The sequence below is a fragment of the Ranitomeya variabilis genome, chromosome 3, assembly GCF_051348905.1.
Source record: "Ranitomeya variabilis isolate aRanVar5 chromosome 3, aRanVar5.hap1, whole genome shotgun sequence".
Lineage (NCBI taxonomy): Eukaryota > Metazoa > Chordata > Amphibia > Anura > Dendrobatidae > Ranitomeya > Ranitomeya variabilis.
This window is the reverse complement of record NC_135234.1, coordinates 55435430-55461702: the sequence shown is the minus strand read 5'-3', so window position 1 is coordinate 55461702 and position 26273 is coordinate 55435430. Positions and strand designations below refer to the sequence as shown.

General features: G+C 39.9%; 1 protein-coding gene across 6 annotated transcripts in view; it reads left to right on the top strand.

Annotated features, from left to right (window-relative positions):
* ROBO1 (roundabout guidance receptor 1) overlaps positions 1 to 26273 on the top strand; it is a 1469611-nt gene that overhangs the window by 1318651 nt on the left and 124687 nt on the right. For all 6 annotated transcript variants that reach the window (XM_077294071.1, XM_077294068.1, XM_077294069.1 and 3 more), the window contains 3 exons: positions 16145 to 16265; positions 21459 to 21597; positions 22195 to 22322. In XM_077294071.1, the coding sequence (XP_077150186.1) occupies positions 16145 to 16265; positions 21459 to 21597; positions 22195 to 22322 (388 nt within the window). The remainder of the gene's footprint in view (positions 1 to 16144; positions 16266 to 21458; positions 21598 to 22194; positions 22323 to 26273) is intronic.

Here is a 26273-nt window from a genome sequence, read left to right as displayed (position 1 = left end):
TTTCCATAGGTTGGGCCAACTGCACCAACGTCATTTGTCCATGCTGCATCACAACTGCTCCTCCAGACTGATGGCTCAAAGAATCCACCTCATGAGCACAGCAGCATGGACAGTGATTGACTGCAGTGGTCCCATGCACATGTACAGCATGTCAACTCTGCTGAACAAGTGAAAGACTAGTGGGGAACACTGGAGCTGCAGTAAGAAAATTAACAGGGGTCTTAATTATTTATTTTTTTCTCTTACAACAGTATCAACTTTTAATATATTTTTTGAAGTCTTGGACAACTCCTTTTAATGTTGCTTTGAGTTGCCACTTGAGAGATTCTACACTAGTATTCTATTACCTTTTTATACTGTTGGTATATACCGTAGGTGATTTTGAGCGCTGCATCAAAAAAAAAAAATAGCTGACTGTGACTTTTTTCTTGCACCAAGTAGACCGGTGCTGAGAGTATTGTGTGGTTTTCCGGATGGTTTGCTCTCATGCTCGTAAAACATAAATGAAGCCTATTTCAAAATCCCGTAAATTGTTGTCGGTTTAGTGTGAGCGTACACTGTGTAAATGGTGCCCAGTCATACAATGCAGCCTAGCGATGCTCTGTGCCCAGTTACCACACACATGTACTGTACATAATAAAATCATAAGTCGTATATAACAATCGACTGGAATGAGTAGAACCATCTTCCACGCTCTCTTCTTCCTATTCAATCTCTTAAATGGAGCACAAATGCAGTATCTGATTTTTTGTAATTTATTTTTTTTTATTACCAAACCGCTTCATTGTTCTCCTCGAAGAATATCTGACAACATTATTTTGTATGTAAAGGAGATTGAGGACACTCATTATTATGCATGGGGGCCATTCAACACCAGGTGTAAACAGGGAGGATTGTGCCGAAGAACCAAGCAGATGAGAAAACCTGCTATACTGGTCATAGAAAAGACTATGGAGTAAATTTATTAAGGCTGGCATTTGTCAGAAGAGTAGATAAAATACTCGCCTTTTAATAAATATGATCAAGCTTGGTTTCAAATCTGGAAAATGCTATTTGCTTAGGCTATGTTCACATGTCCAATCATCATCTGTTACAACGGATTGAGCAGGGATCCGTTGGCAAATAAGTTGTGCAGACACAACTTTTTTGTCTGTTTTAAAAAAAATAAAATTTTAGCTGGATCTGCTTTACACTGAAGCCTATGGACCACGGATCTGTTAAATAGACATCTGTTATTTTCTTTTTGAAACTGATCCAGTAAGCAAAATATGGATCTTTTTGAAATTAAAGAAAAACTGATGTCTATTTAACAGATCCATAGACTTCAGTGTTAAGCGGATCCAGTTAAAATCAATTTTTGCTTCTGGAACCATTCTAAAGTACTGGACATGTGAGCATAGCCTTAGACTGTAAATAGACAGAGGTTTGCACCACTCTTTTGGCCATGTTTTGGCTTTAAGGAGGTTGTCCACTACTTTAAATCACAGAGTGATAGTAAAATAAAACAAAATTATTGCTTCTCTACCTGACCGGCACCACTCTTCCATGCTCAACGCTTTGTATCCCTGCCAGTTTTCTGCTGGATGCTTCTCCTCCGTGGGAAATCATGTGACTTCTGTAGCTATTCAGTGGCCACTAATCATCTGCAGCCTTCACATTATATCTGAGTCAGTAGAGAGATCTCTTTTTATGTCTCGGACCAAATGTGAAGGCTGAAGTTGATCAAAGCGCCTGATTGACTGCAGGGGTCATGTGGATGTCCCTTTCCAGAAGAAGAAGACAGCTGGGAACTGGTGGAGGACACAGTGCTTAGTACAGAGGTGTTGTGTCGGTCCTATCCTGGGTCCTTTTTAGAATGTGTTTTAAAGAAGTGGACAGTGAAAAATGTGCATGTTTTGCCCATAAAAGTGAAGCTTCACCTACTTTTCTTTCCACTTTTTAAGATTGGCTGAATTCTGAGACATTGTAGTAAAGTGATGGCAGCACGGGCCTACCGTTGGCCTTTGTTTCTGCATAGTCTCATGTGCTCTTGTCTGTGCATGCTTCCATTTACCAGCTGCTATTAAGACTGGGGCATTGAAGCTGCCACTGCAATAGAGGGCACGGTGGTGGCAAATAATAAGTGAAAAATGTGACTGGCTCTGATATAAGGAGCCATGCGGGTGGCACTGCGGTCGGTACTGTTGTGTAAACATAATGGCTGTCACTTTCATGATCGGATCATATCTTATCTTAGATACAAAGCCAAATTCATAATCATTTTCATAATCTAGAAATGTTCATTTTGATCATTCAGAAAATGTTATATTCTGGCAATGGAATGGAATCCCTTTGGGTAATATAATTTTATTATGCATACTTTCATTTAAATCAGGGTTAAAATGCATATATTTAGTAAAAAAAAATCAAGGGTAAAATTGTATTTTAAAACAATCCTGTTTTTTTTTTTTTAAATCCACAATAAAATAGGCTTTGTCTTGTTCCCAGAAAATGGATACCCTGATCTCTACTGTAACATGTTTCTGTATGATCCCCATTCAGGGGATTGTATTCGGGCATTTATCAGGAAAACCGGCAAATCCCTCAGCTGCCGGACAGACTGGGGCTACCATGAAGCAGAGATTGCACAGGGCTTATGGCTAATGAGTGTCCTTATATCTGATACATTGTTGAATTACTAGATGGAACATCCCATAAATATTGTCAATAGTAGTCACAAGTTGGGATTACAAAAACCTCAGGGTTCATTCCAGGGCATAAAGATAACGGCCGCTATTGACCATGGTGACTTATAGGGTAAAAGCATATTTAGTGTGTATTTTCCATGCAAATCCACATACTTAATATAGTTTCTGCTATACCTGGCCATACATATTAGATGGCTGTCGGCTGAACTATGCCATCTTAGCCGACTCTCCCGTACACAGTAGTGCTCATTTGGCCGAGCTCTCTGGTGTTCTCCATGAGAAAGTCACCCACTGACACATCAGCCAGTGGATTATCTCAGGGAGAACAATGCAATCAGGTGTGTGTCATCAACATCTATCCTGACCATTAAAGATAAAAAAACTGACCAGCACCTCCAAACAGAATAAAGGTACCGTCACACTAGACGATATCGCTAGCGATCCGTGACGTTGCAGCGTCCTGGATAGCGATATCGTTTAGTTTGACACGCAGCAGCGATCAGGATCCTGCTGTGATATCGCTGGTCGTTGAAGAAAGTTCAGAACTTTATTTGGTCATCAGACCGGCGTGTATCGTCGTGTTTGACACCAAAAGCAACGATACCAGCGATGTTTTACACTGGTAACCAGGGTAAACATCGGGTTACTAAGCGCAGGGCCGCGCTTAGTAACCCGATGTTTACCCTGGTTACCAGTGTAAAATGTAAAAAAAACAAACAGTACATACTCACCATCTGATGTCCGTCAGGTCCCCCGGCGTCCGCTTCCCACACTGACTGAGCGCCGCAAAGTGAAAGTGAAAGCACAGCACAGCAGTGAAGTCACCGCTGTGCTCTGCTCTCACTGTACGGCGGCACTCAGTCAGAGCAGGAAGCAGACGGCAAGGGACCTGACGGACATCAGAAGGTGAGTATGTACTGTTTGTTTTGTTTACATTTTACGCTGGTAACCAGGGTAAACATCTGGTTACTAAGCGCGGCCCTGCGCTTAGTAACCCGATGTTTACCCTGGTTACCCGGGGACCTCGGCATCCTTGGTCACTGGAGAGCGGTCTGTGTGACAGCTCTCCAGCGACCAAACAGCGACGCTGCAACGATCGGCATCGTTGTCTGTATCGCTGCAGTGTCGCTTAGTGTGACGGTACCTTAAGACAAGTGTGAACAGGTGCACGCCATCACGGCTATTCAAAATAGCTAAGAAAATCCTGACCATCAGCCGGTCAGTGCCCCCATACACATTAGACCATCAGGTGAACCCAACAATATCAGCGGGTTCAAACGACATTAGTTTAATGTATGTAGGGGCCGTAACTCTCTGTTCATGTGTCTGTTCAGACAGTCGTTTTGTCTTTTCTGTTTTACCGAGTAAGTGATCTGTGGCTTGAGATAGGCAAATTGACGTGGAGGGGCCTCATTGATTATATATGGGCCATTCTGGGTCCCATTTGGTAGAATGGAAGAAAAAGTCCTGGTCTTCTTGACCACCATTCTGACCCCCATAAAAAAATCAATGGGGCCCCACTGCCTCCGCTTGAAAAACTTGAACAGACAAACAGAAGATCTGAATGGACATGTGGAAACATCTATACAGTATGGACATTTTACATGATTGCACAGCTTGGCATTTCTTTTTTGGGACGTTTATTGCAGATTTCACCCTTTCCAAGGTGAAATCTGCTACAAATCCATGACACGATCAAAGAAAAAATCTGCATGTAGCACATGTGTATTCTGCTGTGGGTTTACTGCACAAAACCTTCAGATATGCTGCAGAAATCCTCATCAATTCTGCTAGGTGTGGAAGATGTTTGGAGGCAGAAAAATTTGAAGAGATTTTCATTTAAAACCCACTTCAAAAAATGCTCTTTTTTACAGATTTTTTTAATGGCTTTTTTTGGCAGCGGTTTTGAAAAAGTTAAGATTAAATTTTTTCCACACTGTGTTTTGCATTTTTTTTGGTTAGAGCGAATTCAACGAGTTATTCTACCTCAAAGAATTGACATATCCGTTTTTTAAACCTCACCAGAAAAACAGCACCCCAAAAAAACTTCCTCATATGAACAGCAGAGTGGATTTTGCTTTAAAATGAATGAGAAAAGCTTTCAAAGAGCATGTAAAGCTTTTTTTGGAGGCAGACTATGCAGTTGATCCCGATTTGTGTGAACCTAGCCAAAGTTTTGTCAGCATTTCACAGATCTTGTGAGACCTCTACAGTAGATCTGGATTGTTACGCAGTGTACACCGACTGTCATCCTGCAACTGATAATCTGCCGCTAAGTGTGTCAGTCTACACTGCATTTGTGGTATTTTTTCTTCATCAACCAGGAAGATCTGGTCTCGTAGACATTTACTGCTTCTTGAAAAAATTACCAGAAATATAAATACAAGCGTGTTTTTAGTCTCCGATTTTGATACGGGGTCTGTAAAATTTCTGTCTAGCAATAATTTAGAAAAAAAAGTAAAATAACAGTTAAAAACCTTGCTCTTTCCTACAAACATATGCCCTCACTCTTATCTTATCTTCTGCTACACCATTGTGTCAGTCTCCACTGTCCTTCTGCCGTTTCATTCCTAGATCTCTCAGAAAAATGAGTGCGATCTACATGTCATGACATTTAAGATGAGAAGTTTTGTAAAATACTTCTTGAATATTATCAGTCAGCCATGCCGTGCCTCTGACTGTAATCCTCGGAGGTTTAACTAAAGCCAAGGTCATTAGTATTCCACTGGAGAAACCTCTAAAAGACATTTAATCAGAGAAGTATCTCAGATTCACTTCTTACGAGCCGCGTGCTGATTAAATGCTTCCACCGCATTTGCATTAGGAAGAATGGATGGAATGAGACCCCCAAAGTCTTAGAAGTTCCCTCTCTGTGTGAGCGGTGGGGGGAGAAGTCCTGATAGATAACCTCAGAGGTGCACAAATACCATATAATTCCACAGAGGCTTCCTGTGTATCACATCATTTCAATCAAATGACACCCTTAAGGGCAGAGAAAGGCGGACATGTCAGACAGCAGGTTCAGAGCGAGTTCATCAACTCCTGATCATGAGATGGTAAACTTCAAAGACCATTGTTCACAGTAGTTTGGATCCGAGCAGAAGACGTAACCTCTTCGCTGAGACTTGTCCACATGTTCCAGTTTATCCTTCCTTTCAGGCTCACAACATAAAATACTCGTTTTCTTTTCTTCAACAACTCTCGTTCTTCCATATGACAAGTGTGAAAAGATTTCCATCTTAGTCTCATGTGGAAACCATTTAGAAATTAGAAATAGTTGAACTTTTAAATTGTGCAGAAGAATTCCCATGGTAGATTCATTGAGAAATTGAGCAAGGAATTATAGTGGAAGTTTTCCTTCTCCAGTTAAGGCCATGTTCACACGTTCAGTATTTGGTCAGTATTTTAAATCAGGAGGGGAACAAATAGATGAAAAGTATAATAGCAATACGTCACCACTTCTGTATTTTTCACCCACTCCTGGTTTTGGCTTACAATGATGTCAAATACTGAACAAATACTGAACATATGAACGTGGCCTTAAAGTCCACCACACTACAGATCTAGGAGAGCTGAATCTGTCATTGAAATGGTTCCTTTAGTTCCTCTGTTTACAATTAAAATATAAAGTTGCCCCCAGTTCTCTTTGTTATTTCTCTTTTTGGAAATGATCCATTGTTGCACTGTGATTGCCACAGTTGGGTTAACGCTCAGCGGGATTTTTTAAGAAAGAAAATATTGGAGAGTAAAGCCCCTAATACATTGGGGAGGCTCATACAAACGTTCCTTTTTCTGGTAAAAGTGTTATCTGTGTTTTTCATGAATTGCACTCATAGTGCCTAGATAATCTACGGGGTAATTTACATACCCAAATGTTTTCCTCAGACATAGATGTCCACACAAATCCATATTGATATTGACCCGAGTGTCGGATCAAATTCTGGTGGAAATCTTTGTGTCCATGAAAAAATAAGCCAGCACTTAGATGCCTTGCCATTTTCTCACTGACTTTGGTTAAAACTGACACTGACCAAACTCTGATGACCCTTTAATTAATAACACTGATAAAATTTGGAATTGTTTTTTGCATTCAAGAAAAATAACTGGAGCCCCAGGCCACGTTCACACGTTCAGTATTTGGCCAGTATTTTACATCAGTATTTGTAAGCCAAAATCAGGAGTGGGACAATCATAGAAAAAGTGTAATAGAAACATATGCACCACTTCTGTATTTATCACCCACTCCTGGTTTTGGCTTACAAATACTGAGGTAAAATACTGACCAAATACTGAACATGTGAACGTGGCCTTTGGATGGTTTCATTACATTTGTCATATGTGTAAGAAAAGCACCTGAAGCATTCATCAAACATCTCAGTGGACCCCCATTCTCCCAACAGAAGCACACAAAGTGTCGCAATTGGCCTCCGTGAGGCTGGCAGCATTTATTTTTTGTGGCCACTAATGAACAACCCCTTCTTAATGGGTCCAGGAAGAAAAAAAAAACATAAAAACACAATACTCATCTCACTGGACCAGTGCTATTCCTTCGTATTGAGTGTTGCATCCCCCACCTGTCTTTTGGCATCAATATCTGGTGGGGGCCACTGATTGCCTGCAGTGTTCACATTATGTTCCAGTCTGTTTCTCCTGCTTATATACCAGCAGGATGGCAAGGCGCTCAGCACTGAGTACAGTGGAATGACACAAGTCTGGGAGAATGTTTATTTTTTATTTTTTCACCTCTCAGGGCCCATTAAGAACAGGTTGTCCAGTAGTGGACACCACCTTTAGACATAATGATATAGCTCTATTCATCCAACCGAGGCTACGTAAGTGTCCTTTTTATCCGTAACGCTCCTCATACACATTAAATGGCTTTCAGTTGAGATGTTGGCTGACAGCTTATCTTACGGGAGAACAATACCATTGACAATCCAAAATCAGAAATGTCCAATTTCCCTGACAATCAGTCACCCGGCGTCCCTATACATATTAGACTGTCAGCCAAACCCATTAATATTACTGGGTTCATCCAACATTTCAATAATGTTTTGGGCTCTAACACAATAAATCCTGTTGGCAATGTATGCCACTGTATGGCGTAATATAGAGTGGAGAGTTCTGCTGGAGATTTTCTTCGTAACTCATTCCTACAACGAAAGACTTAAATCGTGTCTTACTGTCTTACATATCACTGCCAAATTTTCAAAAAAGTACCTCCATATGTTCGTTATATAATAGTACAAAGTAATAAACTTAGTAACAGATCTATGTAGTGCCCAAATAATAGCCTTGTAAAGTACTTGATTTCCTAACTTTTATCACAATTTGTTCCTATCAATGAGACAACCAAGATCAACTCTCAAGGACTGATAATATCCGGAGAATTCTAGCAATAGCAATAGGTTCTGTAGCTTTGTACCCACCAGAAGAAAAAAAAGCCCAACCTCCATCTATGCAGAACATGTCCATGCCCACAAATAATTGCATGGCAAAATGTATTAAATCAATCAAAAAATTAATGCAATTAGCAGCCAAATTGGTCCAATATCAACTGCAGATGAGCTAGTCTTTTGCCTTCTCTTTGGGGCTTATTATTGTGTAAAAGCCTGTACCCATCAGAGGATCTTCTAGTACTCTTGTTGGCTAGTGTAGCCTTGCTCATCTTCTTCTCATCTCTAGTAGGAACTTGAAGGCATCTAAGAGTGCATTTCCATTAAACAATTGCGGGTGTTAATCTACCGCTGATTTGCAACATTGAAGCCAAATGACGTATGTTCAGTAGTCTGTTTAGACAGAATGATTGATCTGATAAAATTAAACGGTTCTGGGCAGCACATGTCCTGTTTAAATAGGAAGACATGCTGCCAAAAATGATGATTTTTTATACAAGCTTAAAAATCATTTCACCCTAGGAATGAACATACTGTTTGCTCTCCTAGTGATTGATAGCACTGTTGTCATGATCCAGGCCAAGTTTTGAGTCCTGTTTTCCCTTTTCCAGTTCTGATCATTTCAGGGGTTAACTTTTCTCAGCCTCAGGCTGTTTTCAAGCTTTGCTATTTATCTCTGTTGCACCCTGCAGGCTGTGTCAGTTATAGTTCTGCCTACTGCGTGTGTAGCTCACTCTGGTGTATCCTGATTTGTCCTGCTGCTTTAGCTGCCTGAACCCATGTCCCCTGTTCCCATCTTGACTCAGTGTTTCCCTTTAGTGTACAGACCCCCCTGGTTTTGAATTGGCTTGTATCCTGACCTGTTTCTGTCTTCTGTCTTTGGCTTATCTGCTCCTGGCTGTTATTGACCTTTTGGCTTGTCTCTGACTCTGTGTTTGTCTTTTCCTTTAGACTGCGCTACTGACTATATAGAACTGGCTTGTTTGACTATTCTGCTGCCACCTGTGGTAGCCTCACTGCTGCACTGCAGGTCAGCTCTGTTTAGGTGCAGACCTGCTTCCTCTCTACTGCCATCTAGTGAAGCCTGCACCTACCTGCATTGCAGCAGCATGACAACTGTACATAAAAGACTGCCATTATAACATATATCTTTAAGTTAAATAACCTTCACACATTATCCCATATGGTTTTATGAGAAGGAAAATGATGTAATAAAAATGGTTACACCAGCAGAGAGTATAAATGCCGGGATGAGGTGCTTGAATGCGATCAGTAAACTCTACTCAATTTCCCTCTTCTATCATTTATTATGAGCTGAGCCCTTTGTCAGTGATTTATTGAAAACACACTTTACTTATCACTGGAAGGAATCTTAATTAAGAAAGGAATCCATTGTGGTTTGTGTACTGCTGAACTATATTATGGCTTTTGTGTTCTGTACGACTCCTCATCTCTTGCATAGAAGCCATTGCTCATGTATTCACCGACACTTGTTCATTGATTCTTAACATTTTACCTTGTTAGCACCACTTAAGTCTCTTTCTCCCAAGGTGTTGTTGTGTAATTGGTTGGTATAACTACATATGGTGTATGCTTATTAGATTCCCTTATTTCATCTGTAAATATGGAGTTTAGAAATAGGGGCACATTGCAGCTTTATATACCATTCTGTTGGTAGGGTCAGATATGAAATAAGCAATTGTAAAAGTTCCCACAAGTTAAGAAATCCATACACAATAGATTATTGATGGCATAGCTCAGCGATTTTGGGGTTATATTATGTATACGTGACTTCCCGGCACTCACCAATGGCATTTGGAGGATGCAAAGATCAGAGTTGGTTTTCGACATACCTGATCCTTTTGTTCTCAGGGAAGATAAGCTGACCCCAGACTTGTCTGGTAGTAGTTTAATAATTGTGGGCTGGACGAGTTTACAACAATGATGATATTAGGTGAACGGGATGCCCTATTAAGTTGAGCAGTGTGATAGCACTTCCTATTGCCTGAGAACAAAAGGATATGTTGAAATCTATCTCTGATCTTTGTATCCCCCAAATGCCATTTGTGAGATAGCACCTCCTATAAACAGGTAGGAAGCATTTAAAGGGAATCTGTCACCAGGTTTTGCTACCCCATCTGAGAGTAGAATAATATAGGAAAAGAAACCCTGAATCCAGCTATATATTACTTAATTTAATGGGTGCAGCAGTTGTGACACAATCAGAGATTTTTCAAATGTAGCATGCAGCAAAGCTCAGAAAGTGTCACTGGTTTATATGTACATTATCTATTGACAGTGAGCTGCTTATGAGAGGAATAGTGGGCGGGTTGGACAGCTTGGCACAAGGGAGCTAGTCTGGACAATGATAATGTCCTAATGGTAAAACCTTCATTGTAAGTAAACAACAACACAACCTAATAAGTAACACATCACTGAATTCAGTGTTTTAACCACAATCTCATGCTATCTTCAGATTTGACAGCAAAAACCTGCTGACAAATTCCCTTTAAGGCTTACACCACCCTTCTTACATCACCCTTCAATGAGTTATCCGTGTTGGTGGCATACATAAAGAGAAACCTCTCAACAAATCAGAATGGGTCTGATATTCTTTTGAGTTCTCCTAGGAAGAGGTCAATGATTCTTCCTCCTGTCCATGAGTTTTTTCATTATCTTTTTGTTTGTAGTGTTTGTAGTGTTTTTCAAATTTCCGCCACCCAAGTGGAAGAGACCAACCAGAACTGAACGATGACTCTTCAAGGGTCTCATATGAGACACATTGGTTTGTCTAAAGGGTACAACACCATCCATATCTACTTTTCCTAGATAAAAGACATTGGAGCCAATACCAGAAGAATAGTGTATATTTTCAGTCCAATGTAAAGGAAAATATAGTTTCCGGACGGTATCTTAAACATTGACTTGGAGTGAGGCCCAGTTTGGTTTTGTGCCCAAAATCTACTTTATGTACTCCACAGAGAAATGATAAAAACCCTTCATTTTGTTAATCTTCTTCCCATACTTGATCTTTTTGAAGGATAACATACAGTTTATTATATTCATATCTGACAAATGCTTGGATCAAAGTTTTACACTTGTTAAATTGATCTCTTAGCGTCGTTACATTACTACAACAAGCAGGAAGACAGAGAAAAACAAATTATCAAAATCCTCTGACATGATTTATGAACGTCTGTTCGTAAAAATAAACTATGGAAAATAAGGATTCAATGAACCCCACTTTCAAACACGCTATATTCTCTGTTCAAGATGTGCTTTCATCAAATCCCAGCAATTTTTCTATGGGAAACTCACAATGCAAGAAGGACTGATATTGAACACCTGCTCTTTACAGTCAGGGACCATCATGAATACCACTCTGAGCAAACAATTCAAGTTATTACAAGTGCCTCAAATATTTTCTGCTTCCACGCAGATCCCACTATCTGACGGAGAATGGAGGCCTTTGAAAGCATGAATTAAAATAATAACTTACAGATGGTTAAAATATGTCAGATGTTTTTTTACTGTACTCTGTAAGAGCAGACTACCTCTTACCCAACATTCTCTTGACCCTGATGTTAAAGTCTACTTTACCGTCAAATTCTACAGTTGGCAATTTTGCAGCCAGTACTTGACCACTATTAGGACAAAACCTTCTTTAATATTATATTTCCTCTTGTAAAATAAAGTACCCTTTACTCACCTATGATGCTGACACCATTCCAGTGATTTTGTCTCGGGGTCTCTTGAGGCTCACATGACATTGTTATGTCACGAGAGCCCTGCAGCCAATTAGTAGTCAGTAATGGACTACAGTTCTGACACCTGCTTTTGATGTCCAAGGTTCGTCCAAAGGAAGTAAAAGTACAGTGTCATCATTCCTCTGCTCAGAGTGTCTGGGACTCTGTGATGGACAGCTCTGTCATCCTATCCTGTGCTCGGGCGTGCTGAGCTGTTGGTGCTTTGATTGACAGCTTGGTTGACCTATCTGACTGGAAGGTGAAGAGATTTCCACAATTGTTCCCTGTTCTTGATAATTGCCCTGCTATTTAGGTGAGCTGTCTGGCTCAGACCATTGCCAGTCAAAAGCTTGTTCTAAGCTTGTGCTCTCTGGTGTGTTCTCCTGTACCCTGTGCTGTAAGTTCTGATCTTCTTCGGCTGCTGACCTTTGGACCATGTTCAGACTACCCATTTGTTATTACCCCTTTGCGTCTGATATTCCGCTGCTGACCTTTGGACCATGTTCAGACTACCCGTTTGTTATTGCCCAGGGTATTCTGACCCTGGCATGTGACCTGACTTACGACTTCGTATTTTCCCTTGGTTTACTACGTGATCTTTTGGTTGTGATCCCGGAACGTCTGACTGAGCTGATTTAGAGCCTAGCCCACACATAGCAGTTCAGTAGCAGATACTGATTGGCTGCAGGACTCACATGGCATAACACTGTCAGGTCAGCCTCGGCAAACCTGGCAGCAAAATTTCTGTACTAGCGCCACCATGGGTGTTGAGTAAATTTGTTGATTTTATTTTACATTGTTTAATATAAAATTTAAGAATGGGTTGTCCTAGTAGTGAACAACTCTTTTCAGAGACACCATTATATTTTTAGAGTGTTCCCAAAATGTGGTTTTCTGCAGAGGACTCCTGTGTCATCTATGAGAGTACATGTCTGTTGGCAGCTTATCTCAGAGATAGAGCAAAAGGATCGGCAGTCAGAAATTGGACATGCCGGATCCTTAGCTTCCCAACAGTTGCGCCTGGGGTCCCTAGTCATAATAGAAACTCGGCCAAACATATCTATATCGTAAAGTTGGTCTAAAGTGTATGGGGTGCTTGATCCACACGTGGCAAATTTTTGCACCACAATTCATAGTAAATTCATGATAGATACACTTCATATGGTTGATACCATGATCCACTAAGGATGTTCTATGCTCCAATCCTAAAGGAGAATCTTCGTAGTTTCCATCCCATGTGAACTTACACATAATGGTTGCATCATTTTAGTTCCAGCCTGCATCCCACATGCTTTACCATGCAGTCACATTTGTGAGGCTCATTTCATCATCGATCTTGTCTTCTACATATGGACAGTTTTCTGCATCTTTTCAACTAGGATGAAAAGAAAACCTCAAACATATGCTTTCTGTAGAGAGACGCGGGCTAAATAGCTGCTTTTTTCTTAGAATTTCTATTTGGCTAATGATAATGACATAAGTGTATTCCATGTTTTTATATGTTGCAGTATACATTTCAAAGCCGTATTTTTCAGCCTACACCATCTTTAGATATTTAATTTGTAATTCAAATGAAGGCACATTACCGCACTTGACACATCTCAGCACTTTAAATACTGTTTGGTGTTTTAATTACTTGGCTATATAAGAGCATTTAGAATATTCCCTGGTGTTTAATTAACATATGTCTTTGAAATTGTTTATGTCAAAATTGGGTTAAGTCAATACATTGAGTATCCCCCGTAGGTTGGAAATGTAGTCCTATAGACATAAAATTAATTGCACCCACCCTCTAATACGTGACACATTTTCCATTGGTTGTAAATCTTCTCTTCTCTCCCAGAGCTTGGATTCCCTTGTGTGATTTCTTGGTTCACCAGAATATTTTTAAAGAATAACTCTGATCAAAATTTTTATCTTCTCGATATATTAAAATGATCATATTATATAGCACTGTGTACTCACAATTGCTTTTTCTGTTTTCCAATAGGTCTATGACTTCTCGTGATTAAAAACAGAATAGCTGAAGTGTCTAAGCTCTATGTAGAAACAGGAGGTCAATTTTGTCTGCACAGGTCATCATGAGTCATCACTGCAAAAGTTTCAGTCACGAAGGAGGGTGGAGCAGCTGGGACAGGAGTTGAAGAGGGGGATGATAAATGCATGGCGAAGAGACTTCCTGTTTCTGCATAGAGCAGAGAAAAGAGAAGAATTAGCTGGATAGAAAGGCAAAAGGAGCAATTGTATGTACACAGTGGTGATTGCAATGTATTGAGATAATACTTTGTTGAGACTGCTTCTTTTATCTAAAATATGTCTGGTGTAGGTTTTAAAGAGGACATGTCACTTGGCATTAACGTGTTATTGTTGCCCCTGTTCCTTTGAATTTTGAGTTGTTTCTCTTTCGTTCCTTCACTTCTCCTTTAATGAGATATGGTCCCCTCTTTCTTGTATGTAAATCTAGTCTTGTTAGACAAGAGGGTCTGATACTAAAGTTGAGTCCCACAGAGAAGAGTTGATGATAAGACCCCTTGGCTAAAAAGACTTGATCTTCATACAAGGAAGAGGGAGCCATATCTCAGAAATGGCGAGCAAAATAAACAACATAGCCCCATTCAAGAGGTCAAGAGAACATTGAGCTTTCCACCAAGTAACAGAAATATGTATTTATGGCTAGTGACCCATGCCCTTTGAGGGGAACCTATTGCGTTGTACTTGCAGTCCGATCTGTTGGCAACCTTATACATAGGAGGAGAAGCTTAATAAGAATGGGATATAGTTTTGTTGGAAAAGATAGAGCATAACTTGAACTTTATGCTTTGAAATCACTGTTGTTTGTGTGCTTCTTAGTCCAGTGTGGTCCTACTCAGTGATTGATGGCTGTTTCTTCATGCACAGTGATACAGGGAAGACTGTTAATCAGTGAATAGGGACTCCCACTGAACTCCTATGCATAGAAATACAGAAACGTTACTACAAAAATATATATCAATCCAATCAGCTCCTCCAGCTCTATATCCTGCCTGAAGGTCAACTTTCACGATGATTAGTTTGATCCTATACATATTGAAACTCACCTATTTGAAAATATGAGCTTGTGGAGAAGGAAAACTGCTATGTGCATCACCAATACTAGATTACCCCATTTTTTTGCCACTAAAAAAATGTTTTAGTAGTCTATAACAACTTACCGTATGTGGCTAATAGGTTACTGTATATTTATATTTATTCTCCAATCCTTCACCTCTTATATTGATGTCTATATGACTGGTCTCTTCTTCTGTGCAGGAACTTGACAGCAATCACTTCTTGATGTCAATGACAGCTTGACTTCATCTTCTTTTTATGGGGTTTCCCATAGGCATGTGATTATAGACATCTGACCTTACTTCATGTGATCCAAAGTGTCCATCAATTTTCAGGTCTTTCAACCATTACCCATAGGGACATGCAGATAAGTAAGAGCATGGTGACTTAGACAAAGGGTGTTTATGGTTGGTGGTGGGTACGGTTGCTATTACTGATGGCAGAAGATTCAGTGAATCATGTGGGGAATTGCTCTTGGTGTCCTGTACTACTGGCGGCCTTTGGTAACAGGTTCACTTCATACAGTTTAAATATCAATCGACCATACAGTTGCTCTATAGTAATAACATGTGGATTCTCATCATGTCTCATCAACCCAGTCTGGAGCATAGTGCACAGCATGGATTTGCTTGTGATCTCCTCTTCCTTTCTAGGTCCATTCTGTCCATCAGGGTAGACAATATCCTTGCTTTTTCTGCTTCCCCAGATGTTCCACTGCGCATTAACACATGCTACATTTCAGCCATAAGATATGGTGTAAAAGATACAAGGGGATATATGCACATTTAATGATGTGCACTTAAAAGATTTTGGTGTATTAGAGCGTCTGGGTTATCCATATGAACATACCTCTCCAAAGATCCCAAAAGGCCTGAACATTCGTGTATGTGAAACCATATATTTTCTCTCTACCTGAACACTTAATCCTTCTCCACGCCGTCACTTCAGTATCCAGCTCATTTCGTTTTTGTTACTGGAACAATTGCATGGCCCTTCAATGATACTGCCATGAATGGGACACTCATCTTCTCCCCATTGTATGTATGGGATATCTTTTGTAGTCTTTCTGGATGGGATAGGCTATTTTGCATGTGCCTAACTTGTACTGTGACCATATGACAACAACGATTTAGATACTGTAAGCAATGTGAGCTATATAGATAATTAATTGGAGAAATCCAATATTCTATTTATAAATACTAAGATGAAATTTGCAAATCTTTTTCAGATACGAGGCGGAAAACTTATGATCACCTACACAAGAAAAAGCGACGCAGGGAAATATGTATGTGTTGGTACCAATATGGTGGGTGAAAGAGAAAGCGAAGTTGCAGAACTAACAGTATTAGGTAAGAGTTTTCCAGCTTTTATTTTTTACATGTACTGCTAGTTTTAAAGAGGTTGTCCCCTTTTCGCATGTCCTATTAGAATTTAGTTGCTTGTAGGCCATAACTTTGAACCAGAGCGGAAAGTCGCACAGTAAGACTGGCTTGTGGACCTGGCCTGGCTATGTATTATACAGTTAGCTATCTATTGGATTGTCCATCATATGGTATAGGGCTGCCATCAGACATCACCAGCTTTGGACCTTGACATCCAGGCTTTGAATTGTGGTCCATCAATTTAAAAGTTATGTTCATGAACCAAACCTATTCAAGTATTGGTTTGTTTAATGTGCCATGTTCAGTGTTAAATGGCTGCCTTTCAGCAGCATCCTTGCTAGTCAGTGGTTTTTTAATAGCTGTGAAAAGGAGAATCAGAAAGAGTAGCTCTTGGTCGAATGAATGTGTAGGAGAACGTGACAGTAGGCTCATGCCATCTGATTGAGATGCTGGCCGCTTTATTTCACCCGTGCACGTTTTTCTTTGAAAAGCTACAACATCAAGTCTATATGGAAAGGGAGTCAATAGGGAGAGCCAGGACAAGTTCCCTTTAAACATATGCTACTAACTTAAGTTGGGTTTACCCATGATTTACAAATGAATATCTCATGTTAATGGACATCTTAATATTTTTACTATTTTTGCTATATGTTGGATAGAGCATTATTAAAAAAATAAATAAATTAAACTACTTTAACCGAATAACAACGCAAATAATTTCACATTTTAAGTTCAAAAAGTCAAAATGAAGCCTATTTCTTCTCGTCAACAAAATTGCTACCATTTAAAGAATTCTCATTCACTAAGTCTAATTCCATTTTTCTAGGCTGAATAAAAATGGAGAAATTAAAAAAAAAAAATCTAATTCAACAGACGTTGAAAATATTGTAGATGACTTCAAACCATCAACAGCAGATAAACAATGTTAGATTGTTCACAAAACATCTCGCTTTAATCTAATTAGTTTATTCTGCGTTATAGCGGCACAGAAAAAAAAATCCCATAGGATAAAATGCCTTTGTTGAAACAGGTGCTGTTTGTTATTTTTGGCTGTAATAAGTGAGAGGGAACGTTTTAGTGATTGCTTGTCATTATAATTATATCTTTTGGAGAGGAGTATTAAAGAGTACTACTAATCCTAGAAAAGAAAGTAATCATCATTTTTTGCATTCTCTTCATGGTGATAGTAAAAGTAGCTACCTTGGACTGCAATTATATATTTAAAAATAACAGTATTTAAGCTCATGGAGTTTGGATTTGCCGCAGCTTCCGAAAGTTTCATGTTGCATCGTCTGGTGAAAGTAGAAGACGTGTCCTTAGAAGCAATTATTAGTATCTTCAGAACGGGATTAGGTTAGAAAAACAATTGCCTAGCTTTTTAGCTAGAGATGACCCCATCACTGCCCGATATATTCGCAGATCCGTAGGCTTCCTGATTAATGGTGAAGCTTTTTTCCATGATAAATGCCTATGATAGCGAGACGCACTTGAACAACTGTGGAACAGGTGGTGCTGCGGTAACTAGACACTTCATTCATGAATAAATAAACCTTAACTTTTTTTGTATGCTTCTTAAAACTAATCCTTAGTATTGGTTTAACACCTTGACTTTCATCAAGGCCGTAAAACTACATTTTTCATCTAGTTCTTGACATTCAAGAGCTAAATTGCTGCTTGGCCAAAAAAAGCAATAATAAAAATGGGACTAAAGATGGTTTAAGCCAACACGACCACTGTAATAACCATCAGTCTAGTTTTCCTCGCATTAATGTTGTGGTGATTATGGAAAGCTGAAGTCTTATATTAAAAGTTCCCAAACACCTTAATTATCTGTTCACACTGATCAACCTATCTCTCCCAACTCCTCCATACACACACTCAGCTAAGCTAAGGATCAGGCATTGAAATTCAACATCACCGATCCTTCTCTTCCCCAGCATAGTAATTTTTCTAATATCTAATCTGTGTCTTCTCCCTTTCACTTTCATTCCATTGCTTCTCTTGTTTAATGTGCAAATGAGAATAATGATGATCCTTCTACACTGTGACATCCCTTCAGATACTTGTAGACAGCTATTAGTCTCCTCTTAGCCTTCTTTTTTGCAAACTAAACATTCCCAGATCCTTTAACCGTTCCTCGTAGGACATACATTGCATTCTGCTCACCATCCTGGTAGCTCTTCTCTGAATCTGTTCTAGTTCAATGACTTTTTAACATGTGGTGCCCAGAACTGGACACAGTATTCCAGATGAGGTCTGCCCAAGGAGGAGTAGAGGGGGATAATTGCTTCACGTGGTCTAGACTCTTTTCTTCTGTTAATACATTCTAGAACTGTGTTTGCCTTTTTTTCTGCTGCATCACATTGTTGACTCGTGCAGTTTGTGATCTATTAGTATACCCAAGTTTGTTTCACATGTGCTGTTGCTTAGTTCTATTCCTCCTATTTTTTTGCCCAAATGTAGAATCTTGTATTACTCCCTGTTAAATACCATTCTATTAGTCACTGCCCATTGTTCAAGCTTATCTAGATCCTTCTGAATACTTTCTCTGTCTTCTCTAGTTTAAGCTAGTCTAAGGGTACCGTCTCACAGTGGCACTTTGGTCGCTACGACGGCACAATCCGTGACGTTCCAGCGATATACTTACGATCTCGCTGTGTCTGACACGCTACTGCGATCAGGGACCCTGCTGAGAATCGTACGTCGTAGCAGATCATTCGAAACTTTCTTTCGTCGCTGGATCACCCGCTGTCATCGCTGGATCGGTGTGTGTGACACTGATCCAGCGATGTGTTCGCTTGTAACCAGGGTAAACATCGGGTTACTAAGCGCAGGGCCGCGCTTAGTAACCCGATGTTTACCCTGGTTACCATTGTAAATGTAAAATAAAAAACACTATATACACTCACATTCCGATGTCTGTCACGTCCCTCGCCGTCAGCTTCCCGCACTCACTGTGAGCGCCGGCCATAAAGTAAAAGCAGAGCACAGCGGTGACGTCACCACTGTGCTGTGCTTTACAGCCGGCACTGACACAGTCAGTGCGGGAAGCTGACGGCGGGGGACGTGACAGACACCGGAATGTGAGTATGTAGTGTTTTTTTTTTTTTACATTTACAATGGTAACCAGGGTAAACATCGGGTTACTAAGCGCGGCCCTGCGCTTAGTAACCCGATGTTTACCCTGGTTACCCGGGGACTTCGGCATCGTTGGTCGCTGGAGAGCTGTCTGTGTGACAGCTCTCCAGCGACCACACAACGACTTACCAACGATCACGGCCAGGTCGTATCGCTGGTCGTGATCGTTGGTAAATCGTTTAGTGTAACGGTACCCTTACACGGGAGAGCCATAAAGCACCTTACAGATTAGATGGTTAACTGGTTCTACCCTGCTGTCTTTTCTCTAAAGGGATTACCTTACTATGTAGGTCTTTACTTAAAGAAGCTCTTCCATGAAAGTTTTTATCCTCTTAAGGTATGTGCACACGTTCAGGTTTTTTCGCGTTTTTTTTCACGTTTTTTCGTGATAAACATGCTATAAAAACTCATTAAAAATGCATACATTATGCTTCCTATCATTTAGAATGCATTCTGCATGTTTTGTGCACATGGTGCGTTTTTTTCCGTGAAAAACGCATCGCGGTAAAAAAAGCAGCATGTTCATTAATTTTGCGGATTTGCAGCGTTTTTCCAGCAATTCTATGCATTTGGGAAAAAACGCACAAAAAACGCACAAAAAAACGCATCAAAAACGCGTCAAAAACGCATGCGGTTTTCTGGCAGAAATGTCCGGTTTTTGTCAGGAAAATTTCTGCAAGAAATCCTGACGTGTGCACATACCCTTAATGTATTGCTGTCATCATATAATATGGAACTGTGTACCTACAATTGCTCATTTTGCCTTTCTACTCAACTAATTATTCTTTTTTTCTCTGCTCTATGTAGAAGCAGGAAGTCTCTTTTCCCTGCATTTATCATACCTCTCTTCTACTCCTGACCAAGCTGCTCCCCCCTCTCCTGCCAGGGACTTTTTGCAGTGACTTATGACTCATACAGGGAAAATTGACCTCCTGTTTCTACATAAAGTTTAGAAGAATTCAGCAAATCAGATTGTAATCACGTAATGTCATAGTCCTATTGGAAAAGAGAAAAAATAACTGGGTACAAGGGAAAGTGGGCAATTGTAAGTACACAGTGCTATATAATATAATGACTGCAATATATTAAGAGGATAGAACTTTTGATGGGAGTGCTTCTTTAATGGGGTTGTCCACTACTCTGACAACCCCTTTTAATTTCCTATGCTTCCTCATTGTTAACTAATAAATTTTATACTAATTTCCAGTGCCCTCCCAGTGGTGTATGCTAGGGATCGTGTGACATTGTTATGAAATGCGATTCCTGCAGGCCAACCAACATTGGCTTCACTCTCCACACATTCGGATGAATCACATACATCCAGATGAATTAAGCTGTATGTGATTTTTTTTCGAAGGTGGGGAGAGGGAAGCCTGTGCTGACTGGCCCCAGGGATCAGGTGATACAAAGTCACATGAGAGGAGAGCTAGTGCAAACACCACTGGAACAGCACCTACATCGTGAGTATAGGGGTTATTATTTTACGAGGGAGGAAACATAGGGATTGAGAAGGAGCTATCCGAGTAGTGGACAACCCCTCTAAACTTCCCTTTAAGAAAAGGCAGGGACAAACTGTAACTGGATTCTTCCCTCACCATGAGCTATTTCTCTTTATGCTGTATAACTCCTTCACAATAGATCATACAGTAATGAACTCAACCTCATGATCTAATGTGTATGGGATCCCCTGACCTCCTGGAACATGTTAGGGAGAAAGAAGTATCAGGCATGTTGGATTTCTTTGTTCCCATTGAATTGTACTTGCATGCTTAGTCAAGTAGGAATGTACTGTATATAGAAGAGACAGAAGAAATAATGGCCAAATATGTCTTCAGCTGATATTTATTCTGTATGAGGACTTATAAACCCTTGCCACATGATATTATGCATTGTTATGTCTTTTGTGGTGATGAAGTTGTCTGGTGTTGATGACTTGGTCTTTTTAAATCAAAGGTCTGACAAATTGTATAACCTGAAGAGAAAAAAGCATGTCATCTGACTTTAACAACTTTGCTCTTACAGAAAGACCGTCCTTCGTAAGGAGGCCAAGTAACATGGCGGTCACAGTGGATGACAGTGTTGAATTTAAGTGTGAGTCTCGAGGTGATCCTGTTCCTACTGTTCGATGGAGGAAAGATGATGGTGATCTACCTAAAACAAGGTACTGTAGGCTTTAGTTTTCCAAGATGAAGTGTTATAAAGTTCTGCATCTGGACGTAGTTTGTAAGCGAGTCAAAGACCTTTTTAAGAATACACGGTTCTGTTGTGACCTAATGGACGTTCCTTCAGACCCTTTCCACATATGCACATTGAGTGTACTTGATAGGGACAGGGTACTACATCTCTGGTGGTGGCTAATGTTTTTGCCCAATCTTTGTGTCATCTATCATCATCAGTCACGAGACAGTCAGAAGGCCTTTATAAAGTAATTTTGTCCCACCAAAAATCGATGGGTTTAGCTCATTTTACTCTTACATGCATTGACAGTCATTTTGACCTGATGTCTAACCTATCACATGTAGCTCTCTGATCTTCTGCATCTAGCTGGTACAAGATTCCAGAGATCTTGTACTGTTTAAATGAAATGATCTTTATATCATGACAGTGACTTTTCCATGTGCAAATCATTTCCATTGTAACCAAACCTCTTAGTGTGGTTTACACAGAGATGTTGATTTGATCCTGCCCAAACCTGGTCCTAAGAAGACAATTCTACATATTTTTCCCAATTTAAGATCTTTTCATGCTTTCATATCAGATATGAAATCCGAGATGACCACACACTCAAGATTCGTAAAGTTATAGCTGGGGATATGGGAACGTACACGTGCATTGCAGAAAACATGGTGGGCAAAGCAGAAGCCTCAGCTGTCCTCACTGTTCAAGGTAAGACGTTGTGACTCATCAGTATTAATAATCAACTGGTAAAGCCAACTGGTAAGACTGCATTTACCCTACTAGGTCTACTCTGATCCGCTACATGCAAGCCAGTCTGTAATCATGTAACTCTTCTTCTTACATGGGTCAGCTGCACGTCCATGTGTACAGAATGATCATTAAGATACAGTCATTCTGTATGCATAGAGTATAATTGTTCTCGCCAGCACGTGTGCTGCCGAGAACAAAGAGTTTTAACCTTGCTTTAAAATCATTTCACCCAAGAAATAAGCATTTTGCTTACGTGTCGAGTGATTAGAGAACTATTTAGACAGGAATAATCAAGAAACGCACGTTCCTGGGAACACTCATTCCTGATATCGGCCAGTGTAAATGCATTTTAACAGTAATGCCAATTTCTTTAATGTAACTAGTCTTTTCTATGCTTAGAAAATGACCAATACAATTAAGACATTATTTTTCTTTGTAATTCATATTTACATGTCACAGTAATGCACAATTGATGTATATGTTTTCCTTGTGACTTTTAAATTTAGGTCACATTTAGATTGTGTTCTGAAGAAATATATGTCACTCTCCGCTGGATGCCAGCACTCCACGTGTCCTTCATCTTGCAGGGCTCCTGATTTGCATACAGACTCATTTATGTTAATTACTGTAGCATATAGAACCAGCGCTATAACGAGGTTCAATGTAAAGACGAATGTGACAGTTTTAATATTAGTCTGAAAAGGCAGATTTATGGGCCAATAAAAAAATCTGAGCTAAAATTTCGACATATGCATGATCACCAGTATAAAATATCCCAATGGTACTACTCAAGTTGTGTCAATTAGGATTTTTTTTTTTTTAAATTGGATCAAGTGGACAAATATTGTTGTAAATTAATATGTTCCACCTTTTTTTTCATTCCAGTGATGTGTCACTTACTGGGCTGCCTGCTGTAGTTTTGATAAAAACACATTTTTATCAGCAGGAGATTATCATTAGAGGAATAGTAAACCTGTTACTATGTTGTCCTCTATATTCATGAGCTCTGTATATCCACTAATTGGCAGCTTTCTGCCTATGCACAGTGTTCACAGAAAGCAGCCAATCAGTAGTGGGGGCAAGGTTACACCGCTCAGCATTTAGAGAACTGGTAGATCTGCACCAGATAAAACAGCAGCAAGCAACCCAGTAAGTGACAAATTACTGGAATCAGGGTTTCTGCCTCAACATCATGCTGTTCTCAGATGGGGTATCAAAAACCTGGTGACAAATTCATTTTACGAAGTTTTAAATGAGCTTGGAGAGTGTTTTCCAACAAGTGTCTCTTTTAAAAAAAAAAATAGAGTGATGGGTGTAGGATTGAAAATGGTTAGGGTCTTGATCTGTCACCAGCATGTGCATTGGAGTTATATGGTGGACCCGTGGAGGGATTTCCTGACATTATGCTTCTGGCAGAAGCTGTCATGTATCCCATTGCAAAGGCATTCAGTGGGATACATTGTTAATAGACACCCATTAAGAATTTTTTTTTCTTTTTCAACTTACACCCTTCACCCCTGGGCAATTTTCCATTCTTCGTTTTCGCTATTTCCTCCCCTTTTTCCAAGAGCTCTATATGAGGGCTTGTTTTTTACAGGACGAGCTGTACTTTTGAATGACACCATTCATTTTATCATGTGATGCACTGGAAAGTGAGAAAAAAATCCAAGTGCTTTGAAATTGCAAAAAAAGTGCAATTCCACAATTTTTTTTACTATGTTCACTATGTGATATATTTAGGGGTAGATGTGATGTTTTATTTGCCTGTTATTGCATTTTATTGCATTGTTGTAGCAACCAAAAAAACATAATTTTGTCATTTTGATTTCTTTTTCTCGTTACGCCGTTTATCGATCTGAATAATTTATTTTATGTTTTGATACATCGGGCGTTTCTGTATTTTTGTATGCCTTTGTTTTTAAGGGCACAAAAGGGGGTTGATTTGAACTTTAGTGTTTTTTTTAATTTCTCAAATATTCGTTAAAACTTTTTTTTTTTAAACTTTTTACTGTGTTCAATAGTCTCCTCAGGAGACTTGAAGTGGTGATCTTCTGTATAGCAGAAATCACAATCTCCTATTAATGCTGTCCACGGGCTGGCGTCACAATCGGATTTAGATGACAGACACCATTGGCGCCTCTGCCCCTACATCAGGCTTCTCTCAGATAGGGTAGCAAAAATCTGGTGACAGATTCGCTTTTGGAAGTTTTAAATAAGCTTGCACAGTGTTCCTTAATACACCTTTCCAACAAGTGTGTTTTTTAAACATTTGAGGTGGTTGGTGTAGAATTGAAAATGGTTAGGGTTTTGATCTGTCTACATCATGCACATTGGAGGTATACACAGTGGGTACGGAGAGTATTCAGGCCCCTTTACATTTTTCACTCTTTGTTTCTTTGCAGCCATTTGGTAAATTCAAAAAAGTACATTTTTTTCTCATTAATATACACTCTGCACCTCATCTTCACTGAAAAAACCCAGAAATGGAGAAATGTTTGCAAACTTAATAAAAATGAGAAACTGAAATATCACATGGTCATAAGTGTTCAGACCCTTTGCTCATATTTAAGTCACATGCTGTCCATTTCCTTGTGATCCCCCTTGAGATGGTTCTACTCCTTCATTGGAGTCCAGCTGTGTTTAACTAAACTGATAGGACTTGATTTGGAAAGGCGCACACCTGTCTATATAAGACCTCACAGCTCACAGTGCATGTCAGACCAAGTACAGAGATGTCCTGGATGAAAACCTCTTCCAGAGTGCTCTGGACCTCAGACTTGGCCAAAGGTTCACCTTCCAACAAGACAATGACCCTAAGCACACAGCTAAAATAACAATGCAGTGGCTTCAGAACAACTCTGTGACCATTCTTGACTGGCCCAGCCAGAGCCCTGACCTAAACCCAATTGAGCATCTCTGGAGAGACCTGAAAATGGCTGTCCACCAACGTCCCCCATCCAACCTGACGGAACTGGAGAGGATCTGCAAGGAAGAATGGCAGAGGATCCCCAAATCCACATGTGAAAAACTTGTTGCATCATTCCCAAGAAGACTCATGGCTGTACTAGCTCAATAGGGTGCTTCTACTCAATACTGAGCAAAGGTTGTGAATACTTATGACCATGTGATATTTCAGTATTTCTTAATAAATTTGCAAAAATTACTACATTTCTGTTTTTTTCAGTCAAGATGGGGTGCAGAGTACACATTAATGAGAAAAAAATGAACTTTTTTGAATTTACCAAATGGCTGCATTGAAACAAAGAATGACAAATTTTAAGGGGTTCTGAATACTTTCCGTACCGACTGTATTGTGGAAAGATTTCATAACATATCTTTTTTGGGCCTCTGATGAATGAATGGAGCTATATACTGAGAAATTCTTCCGATGTGTCCGACAATCATAGACCCACTGTTTCTGATAGTATGTTTGATGTCACCAGACTGGGTCGAGATTATAACCAACCAATGAGTGTGTCCCCAGGACATGCCCATCTTAGTGCAATAATAATGGGGGCTTAACCCAATGAGCCATGTATACTTGTAGTGTTCTCTGCATAAGATAGCGAACATGATGATCAAACTATAGAATACATAGGGATCATTCTCTTTTTGTGGGAAGGAGCCATCTGCATGTTTACAGAGTAGATTATTTGCTCTGAACTTCCGACTGTAATCTGAAGGTTTTCTTCAAAGGAGGTTAAGAGCAATGTATCTTTGAGGGTTAAGGTACCGTCACACTAAGCGACGCTGCAGCGATAGCGACAGCAATGCCGATCGCTGCAGCGTCGCTGTGTGGTCGCTGGAGAGCTGTCACACAGACCGCTCTCCAGCGACCAGCGATGCCGAGGTCCCCGGGTAACCAGGGTAAACATCGGGTTGCTAAGCGCAGGGCCGCGCTTAGTAACC